This window comes from Chionomys nivalis, chromosome 18, assembly GCF_950005125.1.
Source record: "Chionomys nivalis chromosome 18, mChiNiv1.1, whole genome shotgun sequence".
Classification (NCBI taxonomy): domain Eukaryota; kingdom Metazoa; phylum Chordata; class Mammalia; order Rodentia; family Cricetidae; genus Chionomys; species Chionomys nivalis.
The window spans coordinates 8,346,172-8,369,162 of NC_080103.1; the positions used below are offsets into that span (position 1 = coordinate 8,346,172).

Sequence of the window (22,991 nt, forward strand, 5' to 3'; positions counted from 1 at the left end):
GCCAAGCCCTCTTGCCTGCCCTAGAATCTCAAGTCAAGGGAAATTTAACTTCATTTTATCCTCAGAAATTGTGGCAATATTGGCTATTAGGAACACTTTATTCAGAGGTTTTTAGAGAAAACCTTCATAAAATTAATAAATGTGGACCTCCTAATAATTAAGAGCATTCAGCCTTACTTAATCTAAGTTCCACATACAGATTCAATTGATTTGTTTCTCTTATTTTTGAGTTAATTTCAGGGAAGATTTTAATGGGGAAAAGTCAGTTACGTATTCTTAAATTACATAACCTTGGCAATTATGCAAAAGACATCTTTTTTAACTTGTTGCGAGATGCTTTTCTGGGCTAGCTGCTGATCTAAGACATTGGAAGATCGCAATAAGCTGGATATTGTCCAATCACATAGTAGTATATCTGCTTCTCAATGTCTAAGAGCAGAGAACTGGCCCCTATCCCGAAGAGGTCCGGGGTCAGCCACTCGTCCCCCAGCTCTTCCTTTACAAGAGAGAACCATGCTAGGGACTCCTTCGCAGTCTGGATGCCTCCTGCAGGTTTAAAGCCTACCTTCTTTCCAGTCTTCCAGAAGAAATCTCTAATGGCCCGTAACATTACGATGGCTACCGGGAAGGTGGCATTTACCGTTTCTTTTCCAGTAGAAGTCTTAATAAAATCTGACCCTGGCATCATTGCTACTAGGCTGGCTTTGTAGATGTTGGTGAGAGAGCCGAGCTCTCCTGTGGCTAGGATGGTTTTGAGATGAGCCTCCCCGCAGGCCTTTCGAAACTGGCTGATCTCGTCATAGAGGGCTTCCCACTTGCCAGTCAGCACCAAGGTCCTGCTAATGACCACATGACTGTAAAATTGAACAGTAGTAATTCTTTCAGATAATTTTTCAGTACCCTTAAATATGAATTCAATTTTGTCTGCCAAATTGTTACCCTTTTCAATAGTATTAATTTTTGTCCAGTAACTTTTGACTTTCAATGGTATTAATACTGTCAACTGGCTGTTCATTATTAATCTGTAAAGACAGTATTATTCCTAAAAGTGCCACGTTCTTTTTTTTTTCTTTCTTTTTTTTTCTTTTTTTTTGTTTTTGTTTTTGTTTTTCGAGACAGAGTTTCTCTGTAGCTTTGGAGCCTGTCCTGGAACTCCCTTTGTAGACCAGGCTGGTCTCGAACTCACAGAGATCCACCTGCCTCTGCCTCCCAAGTGCTGGGATTAAAGGCGTGCGCCACCACCGCCCGGCTCCACGTTCTTTCTTAAGGATAGAATATATGAAGAAAAGAAACTGAGTCCCAATGTCCAATAAATGGAAGTATCATCATAACCATATAAGCCTTGCAGACCACAATCCATAGTATTAGCAAAAAAGTTACTAAAATTTCAATATTAATGTAATTTGCCATATTGATTTATTGATTACCTGTTATGAGATCCAGTAAATTGTTTTAGGTGTAATAATCTTTATTGTCCAGCAGGTATTATGGTTGAAAAGTCGTGACTAGCAGAGATGCAACTGGGGGGCAACAGGAATGGTCCTGAGCCACTTTAGTTTCCTGCCTTGGTACTGGTTAAATACTGAAAAATATACTTTGCTTGACAAATTAAAAGCAATTAAATTAATTCCATACACGGAGCAAGAAACCCAGAACTCACAGGCAGGGAGCACAAACTGGCAGTTGCACAAGTCATCACATGGCAAGGAACTGTGCCAGGGAACGCGGTAGTGGGGGCAGGGGCTTGCATGCACTTAGGAAATTTCAAAGTCGCCTCGCGCAGTAAGCTCCGCAGTGGCACAGGTTCTATGGTGCATTTGTGGGCCTGGGTGTTTGTGTGTCTGCTTGGGATCAGGAGGAAAGTATCTGAGACCTTGCCCTTGGCTCAGTTCTTCCTGCCTGGGCCGACAGCAGGATCAGGCTTGGGCAGGCAAGAGAGCATGGCAGATTCCTGCCACCATACACAGAGATGTTTCCAGGCTGCTCAGTACTCTGCATGGCAGATTTGGATGTAACTCAGATAAAAAGCTCATTCTCAGAGTTAAAATGCTGAGTGTGGCTCCTACCTGGAGGTGGAAATAAAAGCCATGCAGTTTTAAAATGTGACCTTCTGGTCTCTGCTACTAGCATGACCTCTGTCTCTTGCAGGAGACAGAGAATTTGGATGGGGTTTTGTAAGTAAAATGCTACAGCTTGCTTGATGGCATTGTGGACTGCTGTGTGCCTGGAACTGTGCGTGGCTCAGGGGCACCAAATGGCTCTGACGCAGGAGTGGCTCCACCATACTGAACTGTGCTGATCTCAGGCAGGAACTACCATAATTATCATAATAAAAGCACAGTTAAGGTTTAGACTGGGCAGAAAACAGGTGGTACCATATTACCTCTACATGGCGCAACTTAAGTTTTTAAGAAGTACTTAGCATTTTAAGAAGTGCTCCTGAATAGTAAAGAATTACAGATTCACAGTAGGACAGATTCAGACATAAAAGACCTCTAAATGGAGCAGTGTGAAGAAGCAGCGAGAAAGACCTCCGGATGGACCCAATCTGGGCACCGCTGCAGCCCTGCATTCAGCACCGACATTCCCCTCCCCACCGCTGCCATGCCCAAAAGGCTGAAGGGGATACTAAAGGAGATAAAGCCAAGGTGAAGGACGAGCCACAAAGAAGATCAGCAAGGTTGTCCACTAAACCTGCTCCTCCAAAGCCAGAGCCCAAGCTTTAAAAGGCCCCCGTAAAGAAGGGAGAGAAGGTACCCAAGGGGAAGAAGGGGAAGGCTGATGCTGTTAAGGATGCCAATAATCCTACAGAGAATGGAGGCGCCAAAGCAGACCAGGCACCAAAAGCTGAAGGTGCTGGAGACGCCAAGTGAAATGAGTGCGTTTTTGATAACTGTGTACTTCTGGTGACTGCGCAGTTTGAAATACTATTTTTTATCAAGTTTTATAAAAATGCAGAATTTTGTTTTACCTTTTTTTTAAAAGCTATGTTGTTAGTACACAGAACACTTCATTTGGAGGGGAAGGAGCATGTGTCACTAGCAGTGTCTCCCAAGCTAGATGGATGATGGTTCATGATGGAAAACATCTTTCCCTGATAATTTTGAAAGACTCCCCTTGGCTCCCAGGAGAGACGTCCTGGGGACATGTTGACATATGTGGCCACCATGGCACAACATGCCTTGTGTGGGAAAACTCAGTTCATTTTTATATCCTTCTCCCCCTGTACCATCAACATAGACTTAACTCCCTTAAGACCAGAGACCTGTTGGAACCTGATCCCCAAAATTGGTTTTTCTAGTCTGTTGGGCAATCTGGTGTTGTAATATCTGCGGCTGGGCTGCGTCCCCGGCACCCAGCCGCCCACATGGCTGGCTTATGCCCCAACATAATTACACGGAAACTGTATTCTTTTAATCGCTGCCTGGCCCATTAGTTCCGGCCTCTTATTGGCTAGCTCTTACATATTGATCTAACCCATTTCTAATATTCTGTTTAGTACCACGAGCTGGCTTACCAGGAAAGATCTTAACCTGCGTCTGTCTGGAGTGGGAGAATCATGGCGACTCCTCACTCGGCTTCTTTCTCCCAGCATTCTCTTCTGTTTACTCCACCCACCTAAGGGTTGGCCTATCAAATGAGCCTAGGCAGTTTCTTTATTAATTAACCAATGAAAGCAACAGATTAATACAAGACCCACCTCCATCAATCTGGACTTTGCAGTGATATCATTGAGTGCCCCAAAATCTTGATAGAAGATTGTGGATCTGCATATTGATAATTCTGTCATTTTCATTTCATTTACTGAAAGTCAGGGTTGGCTTGTGAAGAGTTGTGGAACAACATCCTCGATGTGAAATGTCAGCCCTCACTCTAAACTCCTCCCCCTTTTCAGAGCATCCAATGAAGACTCACCAGGTTTTATAGTGGCTTTCTGATTTTGGTAGTTGATACAAGAAGGTAGTTTGGAAGTTCTGCTATACTGTTACTGATTGTCTGCCCATGTTCTGCCTAGAAAACCATGATTATTTATGAAAAGAGTCTTTAATAAAGCTGGATACAGTTTGGCTTGGGAAAAAAGACCTCTAAATGGGTCATAGTGTTGGATAGACATATGTAGGCTTGGGAGAGAGAAGGAAAAGAATATTAAAAATCATAAAGTAAAGTTAATGCTTTAAAACGGGTAAAGTCTTTAAAGAGACAGAATAAAGTAAAGTGATAGAGTAAAAATAAGCCATGTAAAAATGGAAAATTCACAGAGAGTCTGGATTCTTTGTATTACTGTATTTTCTTTAAGTTTTTTTTACTATAAAGGAGCTAAGTACAGAGAGACATTTCATTATATGGGCTGCCAAGCTAAACCAGAATGGATATCATAAGGGTATTATGACTTCAGAATTTGGGTCTAAGGATATGATGCTTTGGAAAAGAGGTTCTTCTTTTGTTTTCACAGAGAATGAGACCCTGTGGATTGCTTCTATCCCAATATAGTATGATAGACCACACCCTCCTGAAAGATCACCATGGACACCTTCAGAAAATTACTTCACCCAACTGCCGACTGAGATGAACTTAGCAGACAGGTTACACCATGAAAGACCTGAATAACAGTACCCTCATACAGCAGGAAGCAGTTTGGAGAGAAAAAATTGTGCCCATATTCCTAAATATTGTTTATAAATGTTCTTTTACATGTAAAGGAGGATATGATATAGATATGAATAATTTGCATTGGTATAAATTTTGCCTTATTGATAGAAATTTAAGGTCAATTTTGTTATATGTATATGTATTTCTGATATTGATTAAGGTATTGTGATTGTGTAGTTCATTTTTAAAATGTAATGTATAATTAGGATATATAGGTTGTTAGTGGATAATCATCGATAATAGTCAAGCTTGTAGTGATGTTAGTTAGATTTTCTAGATATATAGAGATATATTTCAGTTAGAAAGACATTCTTCATATCTTTCAAAGACTACAGAATATGACATTTTAAATGTTTTAATAACTTAGGGCTTTTCATCACAGTGAGACACATCTGCTCCTGGCAGCACCAATCTACTTCAAGAGGAAGATGGGCATTAAAGAGGCTCCTTATGGAGTTGGTTAGCCATTTGGGCAAGAAACTGCTCTTGCCTGGACTGTTGCATAAACTGGACATGAAGAACCCACAGAGAGAGGACTGCCGAACTTGCCTAAAGATGAGATGGTCTTTTGGGGTTCCTGATTTATGAAAGAGTCTGCGAGACATTCTGCAGGATACAAAAGAAAGTGACTGAACTGTCTTTGAAATTTCCTGCTTCATGGAAATGTCTGCTGGATACTATGGGCCTATAGGCTGAAGATGGATACCCCAAAGGTACAAAAGAACTTTGGGTGACTGTCCGGCAGTGAGATGTCTCTGTCATTTCTAGAGTTTTGGAAGTTTCTTACTTCTTTGATGTAGTTGAAGAATTGTTAGCTATAGTTTTCCATTGTTATGATTAAAGATAAAATAGATATAAATATTGTAACTGTAATTCCTGCTTTATAACTGTTTTGCTATGTGTAATTTTACTATGTTAAAGTTAAAGCCTTTCTTTTTTATTTAAACAGAAAAAGGGGAAATGGTGTAGGAGGGTCTTCTGTCTATGTGTTACTCTCATTGGTTAAATAAAGAAGCTGCCTTGGCCTTTTGATAGGCCAGCCCTTAGGTGGGTGGAGTAGACAGAACAGAATTCTGGGAGGAAGAAGGCAGTGTGGCAGATGCCATGGCTCTCCTCTCTGAGACAGATGCTGGTTAGACTCATGCCGGTAAGCCACAGTCAAGTGGCAATACAGATTATTAGAAATGGGTTAGATTGCTGGGCAGTGGTGGTGCATGCCTTTAATCCCAGCACTTGGGGGGCAGAGGTAGGCAGATCTCTGTGAGTTCAAGACCAGCCTGGTCTACAAGAGCTAGTTCCAGGACAGGCTCCAAAACCACAGGGAAACCCTGTCTCGAAAAAAAAAATGGGTTAGATCAATATGTGAGAGTTAGCCAATAAGGGGCTGGAGATAATGGGCCAGGCAGCAATTTAATTAATACAGATCTCCATGTGGTTATTTCCGGGATTAAGCAGCTGGGCACTAGGAACACAGCCTGTTGCTCCCTTCTACTACAGGTGGGTAACTTAAAGGCTACTGGCTGCAAGATTTCCTACAGGAATCTTAGCACTGTTGGATGAAGGAATGCACTGTATCAAATTAGTGGATATTTTGTTAAAAATGTACATTCTGAAATGATATACTTCTTAATTAAAATGGTAATTAAACAGAAATTCATAAACCAGGCATGATGTGGAAGTCTCTGGCTTTGAACAAAGTAGCCTGAAGACAGAGGCTGACTCACTCAACTCTGACTCTGAGGCTAACTTGGTTCATAGAGCAACTTCTAGCAGAGCAGACATGCAGAAAGACAATTATAGGCAGGAAAACCAGACAGGAAGTAGAAATGATGTAATGAGAACAGGAGAATTCTGGGAAGGAGGAAGTTGATTCCTCCCACTCCTGCCCAGACCACAGAAGCAGCAGGATGTGATCTGCCTCACTGAAAAAAGGTACTGAGCCACATGACTAACATGGATCAGAAAAATGGGTTAATCAAGATGTGAGAGTTAGCCAGTGAGCGGCTAGAGCTAATGGGCCAATCAGCTTATAATTTATGGAGACCTATGTGTGATTTTATTTGAAGCAAAACAGCTGGGGGTACTGGGCAAAACCCCAACAACAAACAAGCAGGCCTGACCGCTTATGTTATAGAATGGTACCCTACGTGGATAACTGCATCCACATAAAGCCTGAGAAAGCTTGAAAAAGAGTAGACTAAAGCATTTCAGTTTTCAGCCTTAGCAGGAGCTGTTTTAAAATGCAGGCTTTCTTGGCTGTCCTGCCAGTAAAAACTCTGACTCTTTCAAGCAGGCAGTCCAGACTATGGAGCTATGGACACAATGTTGCAGCTTGCTTCCTGGCAAGAACCTTGAAATGCCGTAGGAGCTTTTCAGTGTTGTTTACACACTGTAGCAGCTTGCTTCCTGTCAAGGACCTTAAAACACCATAGAGTTGTGGCAAAAAACTTATCCATAATATTAGCAAATTTAAGACTCATGTGGTCAAAAAAAGAGAGATATACAGTAAAAAGAGATTCAAAGAGGAAGAAAACCTCTAAATGGTTTACAGTGTGTTAAAAATATATACAGGCTAAAGATTAAAGTTCTCAAAAAAAAAAGAAGAAAGAAAGAAAGAAAGAAAGAAAGAAAGAAAGAAAGAAAGAAAGAAAGAAAGAGAGTAGCCTGAGAGGCAGAGACAGACCAGACGGATCTTTGTGAGTTCAAGCATAGCCTGGTTTACAGAGGGAATTTCAGGACAAAGATATACAGAGAACCTGTCTCAAAAAGCCAAAAGTTAAAAGTAAAAATAAAAGAAATAGAGGTTAAAATAAAGCCGTGTAAAGATGGAAAATACATAGAGAATCTTGATACTGTATGTTATTATGCTCTCTTTGAATTGTTTAAATGCTGAGGAAGGAGCAACAGCTACTAAAAGATGCTTGCTTATAAATGCTGCCGAATTAATCCAAGATAGGTATTTTGAAAATGCCTTGGCTTCAAAATTGAAGTCAAAAGGTATGTTACTTTGAAGAAGAGATTTTGCTTTTGTTTCCACAGAAAATGAGAGGCTGTGGATTTATTCAGAGTTAAGAAAAATCCAGTTTGATCAAGGAAGACCACCAGAGAAGTCTCCACCAGGAATAGATGGCCCAGACGTCTGAGTTCTTAATCCAGAACAGATTCAAGACTGCTGCCTGAGATGATCAAGACTCACAGGATACTTCAGTCAGGACTTGATGATATTTCTAAACTTTCTTTAGGTCCCCATAAGATTATCAGCACCCCCAACCAGCAGGAAGTAGCCTAAAATACTATGCCCACATTACCAAAAAATGGACTATGGATATTTTCCTTTGTTTGTTTGTTTGTTTTTTGGCTTTTTTTTTAAAAAAAGAGGGGAAAGTGGTGTGGGAGAATGGTCTGTAATCTGTCAATCATGTTATAAATAAACGCTGATTGGCCAGGCAGGAAATATAGGCAGGAAAACCAGACAGGAAGTAGAAATGATGTAATGAGAACAGGAGAATTCTGGGAAGGAGGAAGTTGATTCCTCCCACTCCTGCCCAGACCACAGAAGCAGCAGGATGTGATCTACCTCACTGAAAAAAGGTATTGAGCCACATGGCTAACATAGATCAGAAAAATGGGTTAATCAAGATGTGAGAGTTAGCCAGTGAGAAGCTAGAGCTAATGGGTCAATCAGCTTATAATTTATGGAGACCTATGTGTGATTTTATTTGGGGCAAAACAGTTGTGGGGGACCTGGTGGGAGGACAGAAAACACAAATAAGCCGGCCCGTTCATGTTACAGATAATGTATCAAAAAGAAGAAAAGAAAGAAAGAAAGAAAGAAGGAAGGAAAGAAATAAAGGAAATAAGGAATGAAAGAAAGAAAAGAGGGAGAGAGAATGAAAAAATTATGATTTCCTCTTGAATTTCTGCTAAAATATTTCAGACTGCCAAACTTTAGAGAATGAACTAGTCTTGCAGAGCTGTTTCATCATCTGTAAGAAAGTAACTGTGAGAGAATCGAGAAATGGTTCAGCAGTAAAATGTGCTGGATGCCTTTCCAGAAGACTGGAATCTAATTTTCTGTGTTCATAGGAGAGCTGACAACAGTGGAAAATCCAGGTATCCTGTTATCCAGAGGATCCAATAGCCTCTTCTGGCCTCTGAGGGCACAATAGACTCATGTTGCACAGGCCCACCTGCAGGTAGTAGAGACTGCACTTTGTTTTCTGGCTGCCCAGACTCTAATAATCACACAAAAACTATGTTAATTACAACACTGTTTGGTCAATGACTTAGGCATATCCCTAGCTAGCTCTTATATCTTAAACTAGCCCATTTATATTAATCTGTGTATTGCCATGATGCTGTGGATTACCGATAATGTTCTGGAGTCTTTCTCCTTCAGCAGCTATATAGCATCTATCTGACTGCCTTCTTTGTCCCTGCATTCAGTGTAGTTTTCCCACCTACCTATATTCTGCCCTACCATAGGCCACAGTAGCTTCTTTGTTAACCAATGGTAATAAAAGACATTCACAGCATACAGAGGGGAACCCCACTCACCCACCTGTGTAACAAGATCAAACATTAGCAGACCACCATACATAAGCACAACTGTCCCTTTAAGGGAAGCACCGTGGAAAGTGTAAAACCCAGCACTTGTTCTAAAAAACAGAAATGCCTACCACAACTAAATCAGAGGCCTAATCCACCAAAGTTCTTAGCTCATGGAATATCTCTAAATATTTCTCAAAGCACACAGTAACATATTGATTCTGTGCTGCCAGTTCTGGCTCACTGTTATTGTTAGCTGAAGTGTGTTGACCCAGAATCTGGTTTTTGTGCATTAAAGCTCACTCTGAGAAAGTCTAGTTGCTGTTCTGGAATCCCAAACACACTCATGTAGTTTCCATTGGTTTAGATCCATGTTCAAGCTGTATCTCATTTTTCTCTCTTTCTCATCTCTGTCTCTCTGCCTCTCTCTCGCTCTTTGACTCTTTAGTCTCTGTGTGAGTGTTTGCATTTGGGTGTGTTTGTCTGTATGTCTTTCTATGTGTTTCTCTCAGTTTTGTTTTCGTGCAATGAACAGTGGCTTTTTCTGGTATGAGGACATGCCTGCAGATTAACTATTAGTGCAGATTTCAGAGGCAGAAAGACACTAACATCTAATCTACTTCCCAAGACTTGAAGACATACACCTTTAATCTAGAAGGTGGAGACACTCCATAAACTGGACCACACCTTCTGCTGGAAGCATATAAAAGAACGTGGAAGAAGGAAGCTATTACTTTTTGCTTGTTTGCCCTCACCTTGCAGCAAGTTCATCCCTTCACTGACATTAGAGAATTCCAGCATAGACTGAGGACCGATCGGCACATCTAACCTCCTGGACTGAGTAAGTACTGGATTCTTGGACTCTCCCTTCACAGTTAGACAATGTGGGATTTGCAGGACTGCAGCCCTAAAGCATTCTAATGAATCCCCTTTGTTCGGACAAAGAGAAAGTCTTTGTCTATGTTCTGTTACTCCAGAGAACTTTAGCACAACATTTTTGATATGAGTGTATGAAATGTTCCAAATTTTCAATTAAATATTAGCTACCTATTGACTTGAGATTCTATCTAGAAAAAATGAACTGACAGAGCAGCCCCTGGTAATCTAAACTAGCTACACTGAAGCTACTGTAGTCTCTGGATGACTTCAGAGACTCAAGGTCCCAACCCATATAAAAGTAAACAGGAGAGAAACAGACACTAAAAATCTAAATACTGTCTATTGTTGTCTCCCACATGGTGAAGAGAAAACAAATCCTAATTCTTCATTTGTATCCATTTTAGCCTTCAAACTATCTCCAGGATAAATGTCAAAAGACATCATAGCCCAGAGCTGGAACTACAAAGTATTCAGTGTCCCTAATTTCTACTGCCAGTGGACAATAGACAACTTCCATTTTATTTTAGAGGAAGAGCAGGGCAGCATTATAAGTCCAATTTTCTCAACAGGAGACAATGACAACTGGTGTTTGAGAGTTCACCCGAACGGGGTCGATGAAGAAAGCTCAGATTACCTGTCAGTTAACCTAAAGCTGCTCAGCTCTCCAAAGAGTGCCATTATTGCACAGTTTCAGCTCTGGATCATCAATGTCAAAGGAGAAAAAACAGAAACTATCACAAGTCCAAAATCCTTTAGGTTCCTGCCAGGCTATGAAGGGGGTTACAAAATGTTCGTCCTTAAAGATTTTCTCTTGGACCATGAGTATTGGCTTCTCCCTGAAGACAAACTCACCCTCTTCTGCAGAGGAATCCTGTACCCAGACTCCCACAAAATCTCTGAGGAAAGCACAAACCCAGAGATCGAGGCTCCAAGGTGCACGCTGGCAGATGAGCTAGGAGATCTCTGGGAGAATTCCCACTTCACAGACTGCTGCCTGGTGGTAGCTGGCCAGGAATTCCGGGCTCACAAGGCCATCTTAGCTGCTCGCTCTCCAGTTTTCAGAGCCATGTTTGAACATGACATGGAGGAGAGAAGAACAAATCGCATTGAAATTCGTGACCTAGAACCAGAAGTCTTCAAGGCAATGATGGACTTCATTTACACCGGGAAGGAACCAGATCTCCACAACATGGCAGACACTGTGCTGGCAGCTGCTGACATGTACGGCCTGGAGGGTTTGAAGATCCTGTGTGAGAGGGCCCTCTGCAGGGACCTCTCTGTGGAGAATGCTGCCCACACTCTCTTCCTGGCTGACCTCCATAGCACACGGCAATTGAAAACTTGGGCCCTGGATTTCATTACAGCTCATGCTTCTGAGGTCTCTGAGACCTCTAGTTGGAAGACAATGGTGGATTTATACCCCTACTTGGAGGCTGAAGCATACAGCGCCATTGCTTCTCCTCAATGTTCTTTACTGGAGTCTCCCCTCAAAGGCCTGAAGCAAACCTAGAACCCTATCAACTGTGAGCTACCTGTGTATCCCAGAGGCAGCAGCCAGTGCTGCTACCAATGCTGCTACCGGGTAGACTATGGGGTATGTGGAGCATTTACAATGAATGTGCTGAGACAAGCTTTAATACTGTTGTATGTGTCGAATGGTATAGCGGTGTATTGTTTGTATTTTGATAAGTAAATCTTGACTGAAGACCAGAGACAAAGCTAAAGCCACTAGAGGTCAGACAATGGTGAGTCACACCTTTAATCACAGAATTTGGGAGAGAGAGGCAGAAGGATCTCTGTGAGTCAAGGCTACTCTGGGCTACACACGATCAATGTAGAAACGAATGCAGGTGGTGGTGGCTCACACCTTCAATCCCTGTTCTAGGGAATCCCAGCACTAGAGGTAATGTAAAATGGGAAGAGAGAGGCTTAGTCTGCTTAGTCCATGGTCATCCAGCCATGATAGAGGAAAGACGTCTCTAGCGACTTGGCTGCTTTGCTTTTCTGGTTGTCGGTTTGAACCCCAATATCTATCTCTAGGTTTTTATTTTTGGTGCTACAGAATGGCAGGGTAGGGGAGGAACCATGATGAACTCTGATGGACTCTATGCAACAACTCCCCTGTTGCTGTACTGGTTTTATTTTTGTCCAGAGATTTGGAAACTGGGATTCAGTTTAGCTAAAGCCCCCAGCACATCCCAACAGGGTTTCTTTGGAGAAATCTGTCTGGATAGGACTGTGCAGAACATATGATCAAGGGCTCAGAGCAAAGGAGAAAACAAACGTGAATGTGTTCTTACAAGAGAAGGGGAAGAGAATGAAGACACTTTTCCTCCAAACTCAGTTTTTGGAGAAAGGAGAGATGACTCAGTGGGCAAAAGCAATCGTTCCTCTTGCAGAGGACCCTTGTTCAGGTATGTAGACAAAATTTTACCCAAATAAAATGTAAAAAGAAGAAAAATTGTAGAATCTCTTTGGATTCCCATGGTGTTTCTATTAGAAGAGGCCCAGTTTAGTCCATCCATCCCTGCTCAGCTGCGGAAGTTTGTGCAGGGTCCTCACAGTCACACACACACAAATGTTAATGAAATGAAACCTAATGAAATTGCTGTGCTCAGAGACTGGTGCCTCTCCCAGCTGTCATCAGTTAGGCTTTCTCCAGCAGCTGATAGGAGTAAAAGGTTCACAGAATCAGATAAACGGGGATCATAGGGACTCACAGGGACTGAAGAGGCAATCACACAGATGCATAGGTCAGCACTATGTCCTCTGTATGCACACTGTGGTTGTTTAGTTCGGGGGTTTTTGTGGGACTCCTAAAGAGTGGGACTGTGGGGAGTCTCTGACCTGTTTGTCTGATCTTGGGAACCTTTTCTTCCTTCTGGTTGACTCCCCCAGCCTTGATATGAGAGTTTGTACCTATGCTTATTGCATCTCATTATGATGTGTTCAGTTGATATTCCCGTGTTCACCAACTTCCTGAAGCAGCTGTCAGGACAGAAAGATGGACTGGACATTTCAAGACACAAGGAAAGATTAAAGAAGTACCATCAGCCTCTAGTGCTGGGTCAGTATTCGGCAGGAGGCAGCTTTCTCCTTAGCCCGTGTGCATTGGTCCAGGCATTAAGAGCTAGAAAAGGGAAAAGCTCCTCTCCTAGCGACTCCTGGGGAAAAACTTTGCTTCCCATTCCCATGACCTTAGGCCCTTCTGGTCTGGAAGTTTTGGTTCCAGGGTGAATGTTGGTGTGGGGGCCATGCCCCTGTCTGGAACCACAACTAATATTCCATGCAATGGAAGCTCAGACTTCTTCAAAGCCATTTTGAGCTTATGATGTCCTTAAAACAACAGGTTGAGAAGGAAATAACAGTGTTAGGAGGGCTGATTGATCAAGATCACCATCAGAAACTTGGATTGAGAGCCGGGCGGTCGTGGCGCACGCCTTTAATCCCAGCACTCGGGAGGCAGAGGCAGGCGGATCTCTGTGAGTTCGAGACCAGCCTGGTCTACAAGAGCTAGTTCCAGGACAGGCTCCAAAACCACAGAGAAACCCTGTCTCGAAAAACCAAAAAAAAAAAAAAAAAAAAAAAAAAAAAAAAAAAAGAAACTTGAATTGAGTCTCCACAATAAAGGCAAGAAAGATTATGGTTGTTGGGCAGGAAATCCTTTAGGGTATCTTGGTGCGACATTGTCCAATGATTAGAGAGGATGGGAGACCGCAACAGCTTTCTCCAGGCAGTTGTCAACAGGTACAGACACTCCATGAATGAAGACATATATCACAACTCCAGGAAAAGAGCCAAGACGGGTTATGTATTTTTACTAAAGAGAGTAAAGACAACCACCCAAATATTCTAAGTCTAATTAAATAAGCCTTATTTTCTGCCATAATAGGTTTTCTCACTAATCCCAGTTTTGAGTGAATAGATGGGAACATAGGAGAAGTAGGGTCTTTTATCATCCAAAAAATTGCAAGGCTAAGGGTTTTCCAAGTTTTGGGGTGGGTGGATTCAGAGAAATTTCGGTAATATAGGAAACTGGCTGAACTTTCTCACCAAAGACAAACAGAAACGTTGTTCCTGAGTACATCAGACGGGTTGATGAAGACAGCACAGACTCCCTGCCAGTTTACCTAGTGTTTCTCAGCTCTCCAAAGAGTCAGGTTTGGGCAAAGACCACGGCTGCAGTAGGGCCATGGACCCAGACATAGCCCTTAGCAGCAGTTAGGGCTTAGACATCTCCATGGGCCTGAGTGACAGCCCAGGCCTCTTAGACTGGCATGGCCCCTGTGTATAGATTTATGCCTGAGTCTTCCATTAAATTCCTGCCAATACCATGCTCTTGTATTGCTTTTATTATAGCTTTGAAGTTCTATTTGATTCAGGAATAGTGAGGCCTACAACAGTTGTTTTTTTTTTTTTTTTTTATTGTTCAGGAATGTTCTAGTACCCATTGCTTTTTGTATTTCCATATGAAGCTGAGAATGGTCTTTAAAAGATATGTAAAGAACTGTGTTGAACTTTTGTCAAAATGCACTGAATCTGTAGATTACTTGTTGTAGAATGTCCATTTTTAGACATTAATCCCACTGGTCCATAAGCTGGGAGATCTTTCATTTTCTGATATCTTCTTCAATTTCTTCCTCAAAGACTTGAAGTTTTTATAATACAAGTCTTTCACTTGTTTTATTAGAGTTACGCACAAGATATCTTATATTATTTGAGGCTGTTGTGAAAGGTGTTTTCTCTGATTTCTTTACCAATCTGCCTCTCATTTGTATAAAGGAGGACTACTGATTTTTGGTTTGGTTTGGTTTGGTTTTTTGTAACATGGGGGGGTTAGGCTGCTTGTTGTTGTGGTTTCTGTCCTGCCCAGTACCCCACAACTGTTTAGCCCCAAAGAAAATCACACATACGTCTCTATAAGTTTTAAGCTGATTGGCCCATTAGCTCTAGCTTCTCACTGGCTAACTCTCACATCTTGATTAACTCATTTTCCTGATCTATGTTAGCCATGTGGCTCAGTACCTTTTTTCAGTGGGGCAGATCACATCTTGCTGCTTCAGTGGTCTGAGCAGGAATGGGAGGAATCAACTTCCTCCTTCCCAGAATTCTCCTGTTCTCATTACATCATTTCTATTTCCTGCCTGACCAATCAGCGTTTATTTATAACATGATTGACAGAATACAGACAATTCTCCCACACCAGCTTTTGTTTTGTTATTCAAGACAGGGTTTCTCTGTGGCTTTGGAGCGTGTCCTGGAACTAGCTCTGTAGACCAGGCTGGCCTCTAACTCACAGAGATCCGCCTGCCTCTGCCTCCCGAGTGCTGAGATTAAAGGCGGGTGCCACCACCGCCCAGGAGGACTACTGATTTTTATTATTATTTTATTACTAAAAATAGATTCTTCTCTTACACAATACATCCTAACCAGAGTTTTCTTTCCCTTAGATTTTTAAGCTAATTTACTGAAACTGTTTATTAGCAGTAGAATTTTCCCTGTTAAGTTGCTCACCTGATTTATGTGTATTTTATTATCTTCTACAGATAAAGATTCTTTCTTCCTTGCCACTCTATCCTTTCATTGTCTGTTGCCTTGCTGATTTAATTAGTATTTCAATTGTTATATTGAATAGATACAGAGAAAGTGAACAACTTTGTCTTGTTCCAGATTTAGTGGAATTGAGTTTCTCTCTATTAATGGACTTGTTTTAAGCTGCCATTATTATATTTAGGTATGTCACATGTATGCCAATATCTCCTTGGTGTTTATCATGAAGTAATGTTGGATTTTGAAAAATACTCTTCCAGAATTTAGTGATATGATCATAAAGTTTATGTCTTTCTGATGTTTTGTGTTTGGGGGGTTTATATGGTCAATTATATCTTTTGAATTTTCTATTTTGAAGCATCCCTACATATCTGGGACAAAGCCTTATTCATCGTGGTAAATTATCTTTGAATATTCTGGCATTCCGTCTGTAATTATTTAATGCGTATTTTTTGCATAAGTGTTCATAAGATTTTGGTCTGTGATTTAGGTATCTGTAACTTTAGGCTCATAAATTAGATTAGACAATGATTCTTCGTTTCTTATTTCTGGAATAATTTGAGGAGAATGGACATTAACTCTTCTTTGAATGGCAGGTAGATTGCTGTGCCAAAACTGGCCCTGGCCTTGCTTTGGTGGGTAGAATTCTATGCTATTTTACTAAGGTTTATTCGTCTGTTTAAAATACATATCTCCACATGGTCACCTTTATTTAAGATGGTGTTGAAGTCATATGACCTCCCTTTTTTCAAACTTAGTCAAAACAGTGGCTCCCCACCTGTTGTATTTAACTAAGGTGGTGGCAGACCACATGCTGTTTTCCAGAGCGGTTTCAATTTGTAGTTATCAGTTTTAAGTTAATTTTTTGTTACAAATTTTAAACCATACCTAGTATTGTTAACTGTCTGTTTCAATAAGGCAGAACAGCATAAAATAACTTTCATCAGATTCAGAACAGAAAAAGTCAGACACAAAATCTGAGTTCAGTCATTAGCCACAATAGCAATGACTGACACACAGAACTTGGACACTCAGGCATCCAAAAGCAGTCAGAAACAAGCATGTAGTGGCCACACATTTACACATCCAACTGAGTCTGACATAAACATCCATCCATAAACACAGATCCATCCATACACACAGGATAGAAGGAACTTTTTAAACAGTTTTCCCACTTTCCATGGGAAATCATGTCAGATGGTCAACTTAAAAAATCCTGAAATAAACATTAACAATACAAGAAACCGTAGGAATAAAAGACTTTTTTGGAGTAAGTTGAGAGTGACTCCCTGGCTGTTGGGGGAGGGGCGTGGATAGCCATGTCCTGGGCTTGAAACTGTGGTGTCCCTGGCTTTCGTTTAAATGTTGTAAGGGTGGGAGAACAGTCAGGAACAGACATGATGGATCTGTTGTGGGAAGAATCCCAGCATGGCCAGACCAAAGTCGAAGTGGGCTCCCATCTGCGGGCCCTGTCGAGGTGGGCCATTGAGAGAAACAGCAGGAACCGCAGAGTTAGTGTACGAGAAACTGGGAGAGCGATTGAGAGAAAGGGCATCTTGGAGCAAAGGCTTGAGAAGCACGCAGGTGAACAGGAACGGTGGCAGGGGCAGAGATTCAGAGGCACAGAACAGGGGAGGGGATGGGAGCTCAAACCAACGTATGGTGTGAGGCAGCCCCAGTTAGGAGTCTCTGGTGACCCACAAATACCCATTCGCAAGCCTTTTGCCAGAGATCAGAGGGTAAAAAACCACGTCCAGTTCTACACAATCACAATACCTTAATCAATATCAGACATACATATAACAAAATTGACCTTAAAATCCATACCAATGCAAATTATTCATATCTATATCATATCCCCCTTTAAATGTAAAAGAACATTTATAAACAATATTTGGGAATATGGGCACAGTCTTTTCTCTCCAAACTGCTTCGTGCTGAATGGGGGCACTGTTATTTAGGTCTTTCATGGTATAACCTGTGGGCTATATTCATCTCAGTCAGCAGTTGAGTGAAGTAATTTTTTGAGGGTGTTCACAGCAACCTTTCAAGAGGGCGTGGTCTATCATACCATATTGGGATAGAAGCAATCCACAGGGTCTCATCCTCTGTGAAAACAAAAGGACTTTTCCAAAGCATCATAAAACTTTAGATCCAAATTTTGAAGTCAAAGATATTTTCAAAATATCTATCTTGGATTAGTTCAGCAGCATTTATAAACAAATATCTTTTAGTAGCCGTTGCTCCTTCCTCAGCATTCAAACAATTCAAAGAGAGGATAATAGCATACAGTATCAAGATTCTCTGTGTATTTTCCATCTTTGTGCGGCTTTATTTTAACCTCTATTTCATTTATTTTTACTTTTATTTTTTGAGACAGGTTCTCTGTATATCTTTGTCCTGGAATAACTCTGTAGACCAGGCTGTCCTTGAACTCACAGAGGTCTGTCTGTCTCTTCCTCCTCAGTGCTGGGATTAAAGGTGTATGCTACCACACCTTGAACTCACAGAGATATGTCTGTCTCGGCCTCCCAGGCATTGGGATTAAAGGCATGTGCTACCACACCTTGAAGTCACAGAGGTCAATCTATCTCTGCCCCTTGAAGTCTCAGAGGTCAATTTACCTCTGCCTCCCAAGTGTTGGGATTAAAGGTGTGTACCACCACACCCAACTACTCTCTTTCTTTCTTTACTTTAAGAACTTTAACATTTTTCTTCTTCAAGCCTGCATATATTTTTAACACACTGTAAATCATTTAGAGGTTTTCTTTGTTTTTTTAATCTATCTTTACTATATCTCTCTTTTTCTGACCAAATGAGCCTTTAAATTACTGAGCAATATGGATAGGATTAAAGCCATGGCTTTGCTGGCTAGATCTAGCCCATTCCTTAGCTTTATGAAATTCCAGCCTCATTTCTGAGGTACCAACCGGAGCCATGTTTATCGCCACAACTCTATGGCATTTAGTTATCCACGTCTGGGCGCCATTCTGTAGTGAGAGCTGTGGACTGCTTCCTGCCACCCCGCTCCCACATGGCTAGCTTTACACCCGAAATAACAACACACAAATTGTATTCATTTAAACACTGCCTGGCCTGTTAGTTCTAGCCTCTTATTGGCTAATTCTCACATCTTGATTAACCCATTTCTAATAATGTGTGTAGCACCACAAGGTGGTGGCTTACCGGAGAAGATTCAGCATGTCTGACCTGGTGGCTGGCTCCATGGCGTCTGCCCAACTATGCTTTCTTTCTCCCAGCATTCTGTCTGTCTACTCTGCCTGTCTAAGCTGCTGTCCTATCAAAGGGCCAAGGCGGTTTCTTTATTAACCAATGAAAGTAACACATAGACAGAAGACCCTCCCACATCAGTCAGCCTCTGTGTGTTTCTTTGGGATTGAATGACTGAAGGGGGGGAGGGGACAGAAAACCTCAGTCAACACTCTAGCTAAGTAGGTGTACTCTTACCCAGATTAAATATAACATGAATAATTTTTTTAAATCAGCTTACAGATTCCAGTAGTGTTTCTGTTTACAGAACTCTATCATAATCCGTCCAGCTCTGCTAAGCTGTACATGTCTGTGCAGACTCCTCACTGCCTCACCAGTGTCAGAGGCCTCTCCTCCATCTTAGCACTTCTCATTGGCAGAGTAGAACATGCCCCATCATGCTCTTATGAAAACTGAGAAGAGTAGGCAAAAGTGGGGAGATCACACTCCATCTAACAGAGAAGTGGTTTTGGTTCAGGCCAGCAGAGTGTTCTGAAGGCTTTGCAGGGGACTGATTAATGAATAATTCATACTCTCCAGGCCTGTGACTCTCAACTATTATAGCCTGTTTGACCAGCTTCCAGTCTGCAGCAGGGTTGTAGAGAGAATGTCACAGAGCAGTGGGGCTTTAGGAACTTTTTCTATCTGAGGGTTTAGAAAAGGAACACACATTCCGATGTTATCTCTCTTTGTTTTCTCATGCTGCTGAATCTCCTCTCTATTTTCACCTGCTAGCTCCAGCTTTTCTTTGTTCTTAACAGATACATGCACCCAACAGACTCTCTCATGCTGAATATATGAGTTACATTTTAAGGTCACATTCCAGTAAATGCTAAGAAGCCAAGCCATCCGACAACACACATGTAATAAATCTCAGCTTCTTAATTGTCCATAAAGTGCACCTGCAGTTGGAAATAAAGAATCAGGCGTTACGTTATCTAACTGAAGAGACAATCTTATAAAGGGTTAAAAGAGTAATAAAGCTAGACTATTGAGGAGTCTAAGAAAAATAAGGAATTTGTGTTATCCTATATTTCTGAGTGTAATAAACATTTTAAACTAACATTCTGTGATTAACAGAATTGCCAGGCTTTCTCGGACATTCTGTCATAAATGTTTTTGTTGGTACTCAGGCTTACCTTAAATCTCCTGATACAAGCCCATTTGGCATTTTCCAAGGCACAGTGACATAAAAGGCATTTTAAATCTTGAAATATATTTTTCTATCCTGCATGTAACTTCTGATTGTCTAAGAATACCTGCAGCTCTCATCAGGGGCTACAGAGTCAAGTTATACTGTAAACTAGTCAGAATATATTTTCACAAATTGAGGTCAGGAATGGGTGCATTTGCCAGCTAGCAATAGTTGGGCTTTTTTTGTATTTACAGGTAGCTCAGCATGTCCCTATGAACTAGACTGCTTTTACTGGGGATGTGTATCTTAAAATCCATTAGCAAGGCACGTGGTCTTAATCTAAAATTACTTTGTAGCATTAAACCAGCTAATGGTATATAGTTGTCTTAGAGCTGGGGAAGATGCAATGCAACTAATTTCTTATATCAACCTGAGCTGTGATATAAAACAGTTCTCAAGGACTTACAATCCCTGACTTAAGTAGTATTTCTTTGTATTCATATTTACTCATCAAATTCTGTGTAGGCTAACATTATAGATATCAAACAGACAATGCAGGTTAGTGAGGAGTCATATTCTAGACAGTCCACAGATATAAATACCCATAAGATGGAATATATTCATGAGATAAACACACAGGCAGTGGGGAAATTCCCATAGCTGTTTTTGCATATGTGAAATTACAGACAGAAGCAAACAATAATCGGAGTCTGCAGCCTTGCAGCCATACTTGATGAGATTTCCCCATCAGGGAATTGTTCATTCGGGGAATTGACTTCTTGAATATTAGTTACCATCTGCTGTATAAAGCCATGGCTGATAGCACTCACCCTTCCTAATGCTGGGACTCTTTAGTAGAGCTGCTCATGTTGTGGTGACCCCCAGCTATAAAATTCTTTCCTTGCTACAAAGAACTGGAATTTTGCTGCTTGTTATGAATCATAATGTAAATATCTGATATGCAGAATATCTGATATTTTATCCCTTGAAAGGCATCCTTAGACCTCCCTAAAGAGTCATGACCCATAGGTTATAAGCCACAACTCTAGGCGGTGCCTGCCAGAAAACCAGGTAGGCTACCTGCAGATCTTCTTTTCTCCTTCTGTTTGCTCAGATCCAATCCCCCAGTCTCATCCCCAGATCTTCAGCAGAACACCTGGGAACCTTCCCTGCACCCCTGTGTGCAGATCCCTTCCAACCTCCTTCTTCACACATACATTTCTTTGTCCCCTGCTTCCAACCCAGGCAGGTACCCTTTGCTAACCCAATGGCCAGGGAAACAAGTAGGCTGAAGGCAAATCCACACCTCTGCTTTTGTTCCTCCTGTTCCAACTTTCCTGGTCTCGACCTCTGCTCTGTAGTAGAAAATCTGCTTTGTTCCTTTTCCTGTCAGACCCATCCCCACTGGTTCACAAGTACCTTCTCCCTGAATCTTTCTTCCCCCAACTCATCCCATCATCCCAGCCTCCAACACCAGCAGGCATCCACTAGGAACACTCCAGCAGAGCAGGACTCCCCTCACCACATAAGCATACCGGTAAGCCAGCTGAAGAACTTCCTCACTCCCTCCTTCCCTCCAAATCCAGTCCTGCAGTCTCATCCCTAGAGTTGCAACAGAACACCAGCCTTCCATGTTGATGTCTGTGGATTTTACTACTGTCAAGGGTTGTATTAATGAGTGGCCTGCACTGCCATTTGAGGGACAAAGACATCAACACAGACCTCTAGCTACAGTAAGGCCATAGACCCAGACATGGCTCTTGGTGGCATTATAGACCTGGGTATCACCATGGACACAGGTAGCAGAGAAAGCCACTCAGATCAATTTGACCCCCAGTAGCAGCACAGTCCATGGAGATCACGTAACTTCAGGCTGCAGCATGGACCACAGACATTAAGATGGCCTTCAGTGATAGCAGAGAAAACACAGACATCAACACAGGGACTGGTCTGATGATGAGAGAAATCCTTAAAGAGGGTACAAATAAATACCTTAAAGAAATCCAGAAAAACACAAACAGTACAAATCAAAAATTAGCGTAATGAAATAAAAAAAAAACCACAAACAGTGTGAGAAAATAAATACATCCTTAAAGAAAACCAGGAAAACCAAAAAAAACAGTGGAAGGATATGAACAAAACTATTCAAGACCTGAATGTGGAAATATAATCAATAAAGAAAACAAAAATTGAGCAAATTCTGGATATGAAAAATTTAGGATTTCAGTACAATCAATGAAACAAAAGTTGGTTCTTCGAGAAAATCAATAAGATCAACAAACCCTAATCTAAACCATCTGAAAGACATAGAGAGAAGATCCAAATTAACCAAACAGGAAATGAAAAGGGAGACATAACAACAGACACCTAGGAAATCCAGAGAGCCACAAGGACATACTTTAAAAGCCTATACTCCACCCAAATCTAAAAGAAATGGATAATTTTCTCTATAAGTACGACTTACCAAAGCTAAATCAAGATCACATACGCAATTTAAAGAGACCTATAACCCCTATAGAAATAGAAGCAGTCATTAAAAGTCACCTCACCTGCTCCCCTTCCAAATAGTATCCCAATCCTCTCTCCCCTCACCACATAAGCATACCAGGCACCAACTCAAGTACAGATTGCCTGCTGGATCAGAAGCCATGTAAGCTCCCAGGATTCCAGGTAGGGCAGCTGCCAGTAGACCTCCTCCACTCTCTCTGTGTCCTTCCCTGACACAATCCCCAGTCTTCCCTCCCCTTTTGTCACCAAATTCCAGTTCCCAACTTGGGTAGAGACCCTCTGCTCAACCACAGGTCAAACTTAAATCAAGAACCAAAACACCTATCCAACAAAGAAATTCAAAAAATCAGCACCTAAGCCTATAATCATCCCAAACCCAGAGGCCTACATACCAACATGAGAACTAAATCAACCAGTCAGGGCAATAAGGCACCACCAGAGTCCAGCTATC

At 41.6% G+C, this 22,991-nt stretch overlaps 2 protein-coding genes and 1 pseudogene across 2 annotated transcripts; 2 read left to right on the forward strand and 1 right to left on the reverse strand.

Annotated features, from left to right (window-relative positions):
* Positions 1-358: 358 nt before the first annotated feature.
* Positions 359-1,015, reverse strand: LOC130889954 (deoxyribose-phosphate aldolase-like). Its single transcript, XM_057793862.1, has one exon. It carries the CDS (start codon positions 1,013-1,015, stop codon positions 359-361), a length of 657 nt encoding a protein of 218 aa, XP_057649845.1.
* Positions 1,016-2,537: 1,522 nt separating this feature from the next.
* On the forward strand, positions 2,538-2,873 carry LOC130889955 (non-histone chromosomal protein HMG-17-like; annotated as a pseudogene).
* A 7,631-nt stretch (positions 2,874-10,504) lies between these two features.
* LOC130889956 (speckle-type POZ protein-like) lies at positions 10,505-11,587 on the forward strand. The gene has a single exon (XM_057793863.1). The coding sequence runs from the start codon at positions 10,505-10,507 to the stop codon at positions 11,585-11,587; it is 1,083 nt and encodes a 360-aa protein (XP_057649846.1).
* Positions 11,588-22,991: the final 11,404 nt, after the last annotated feature.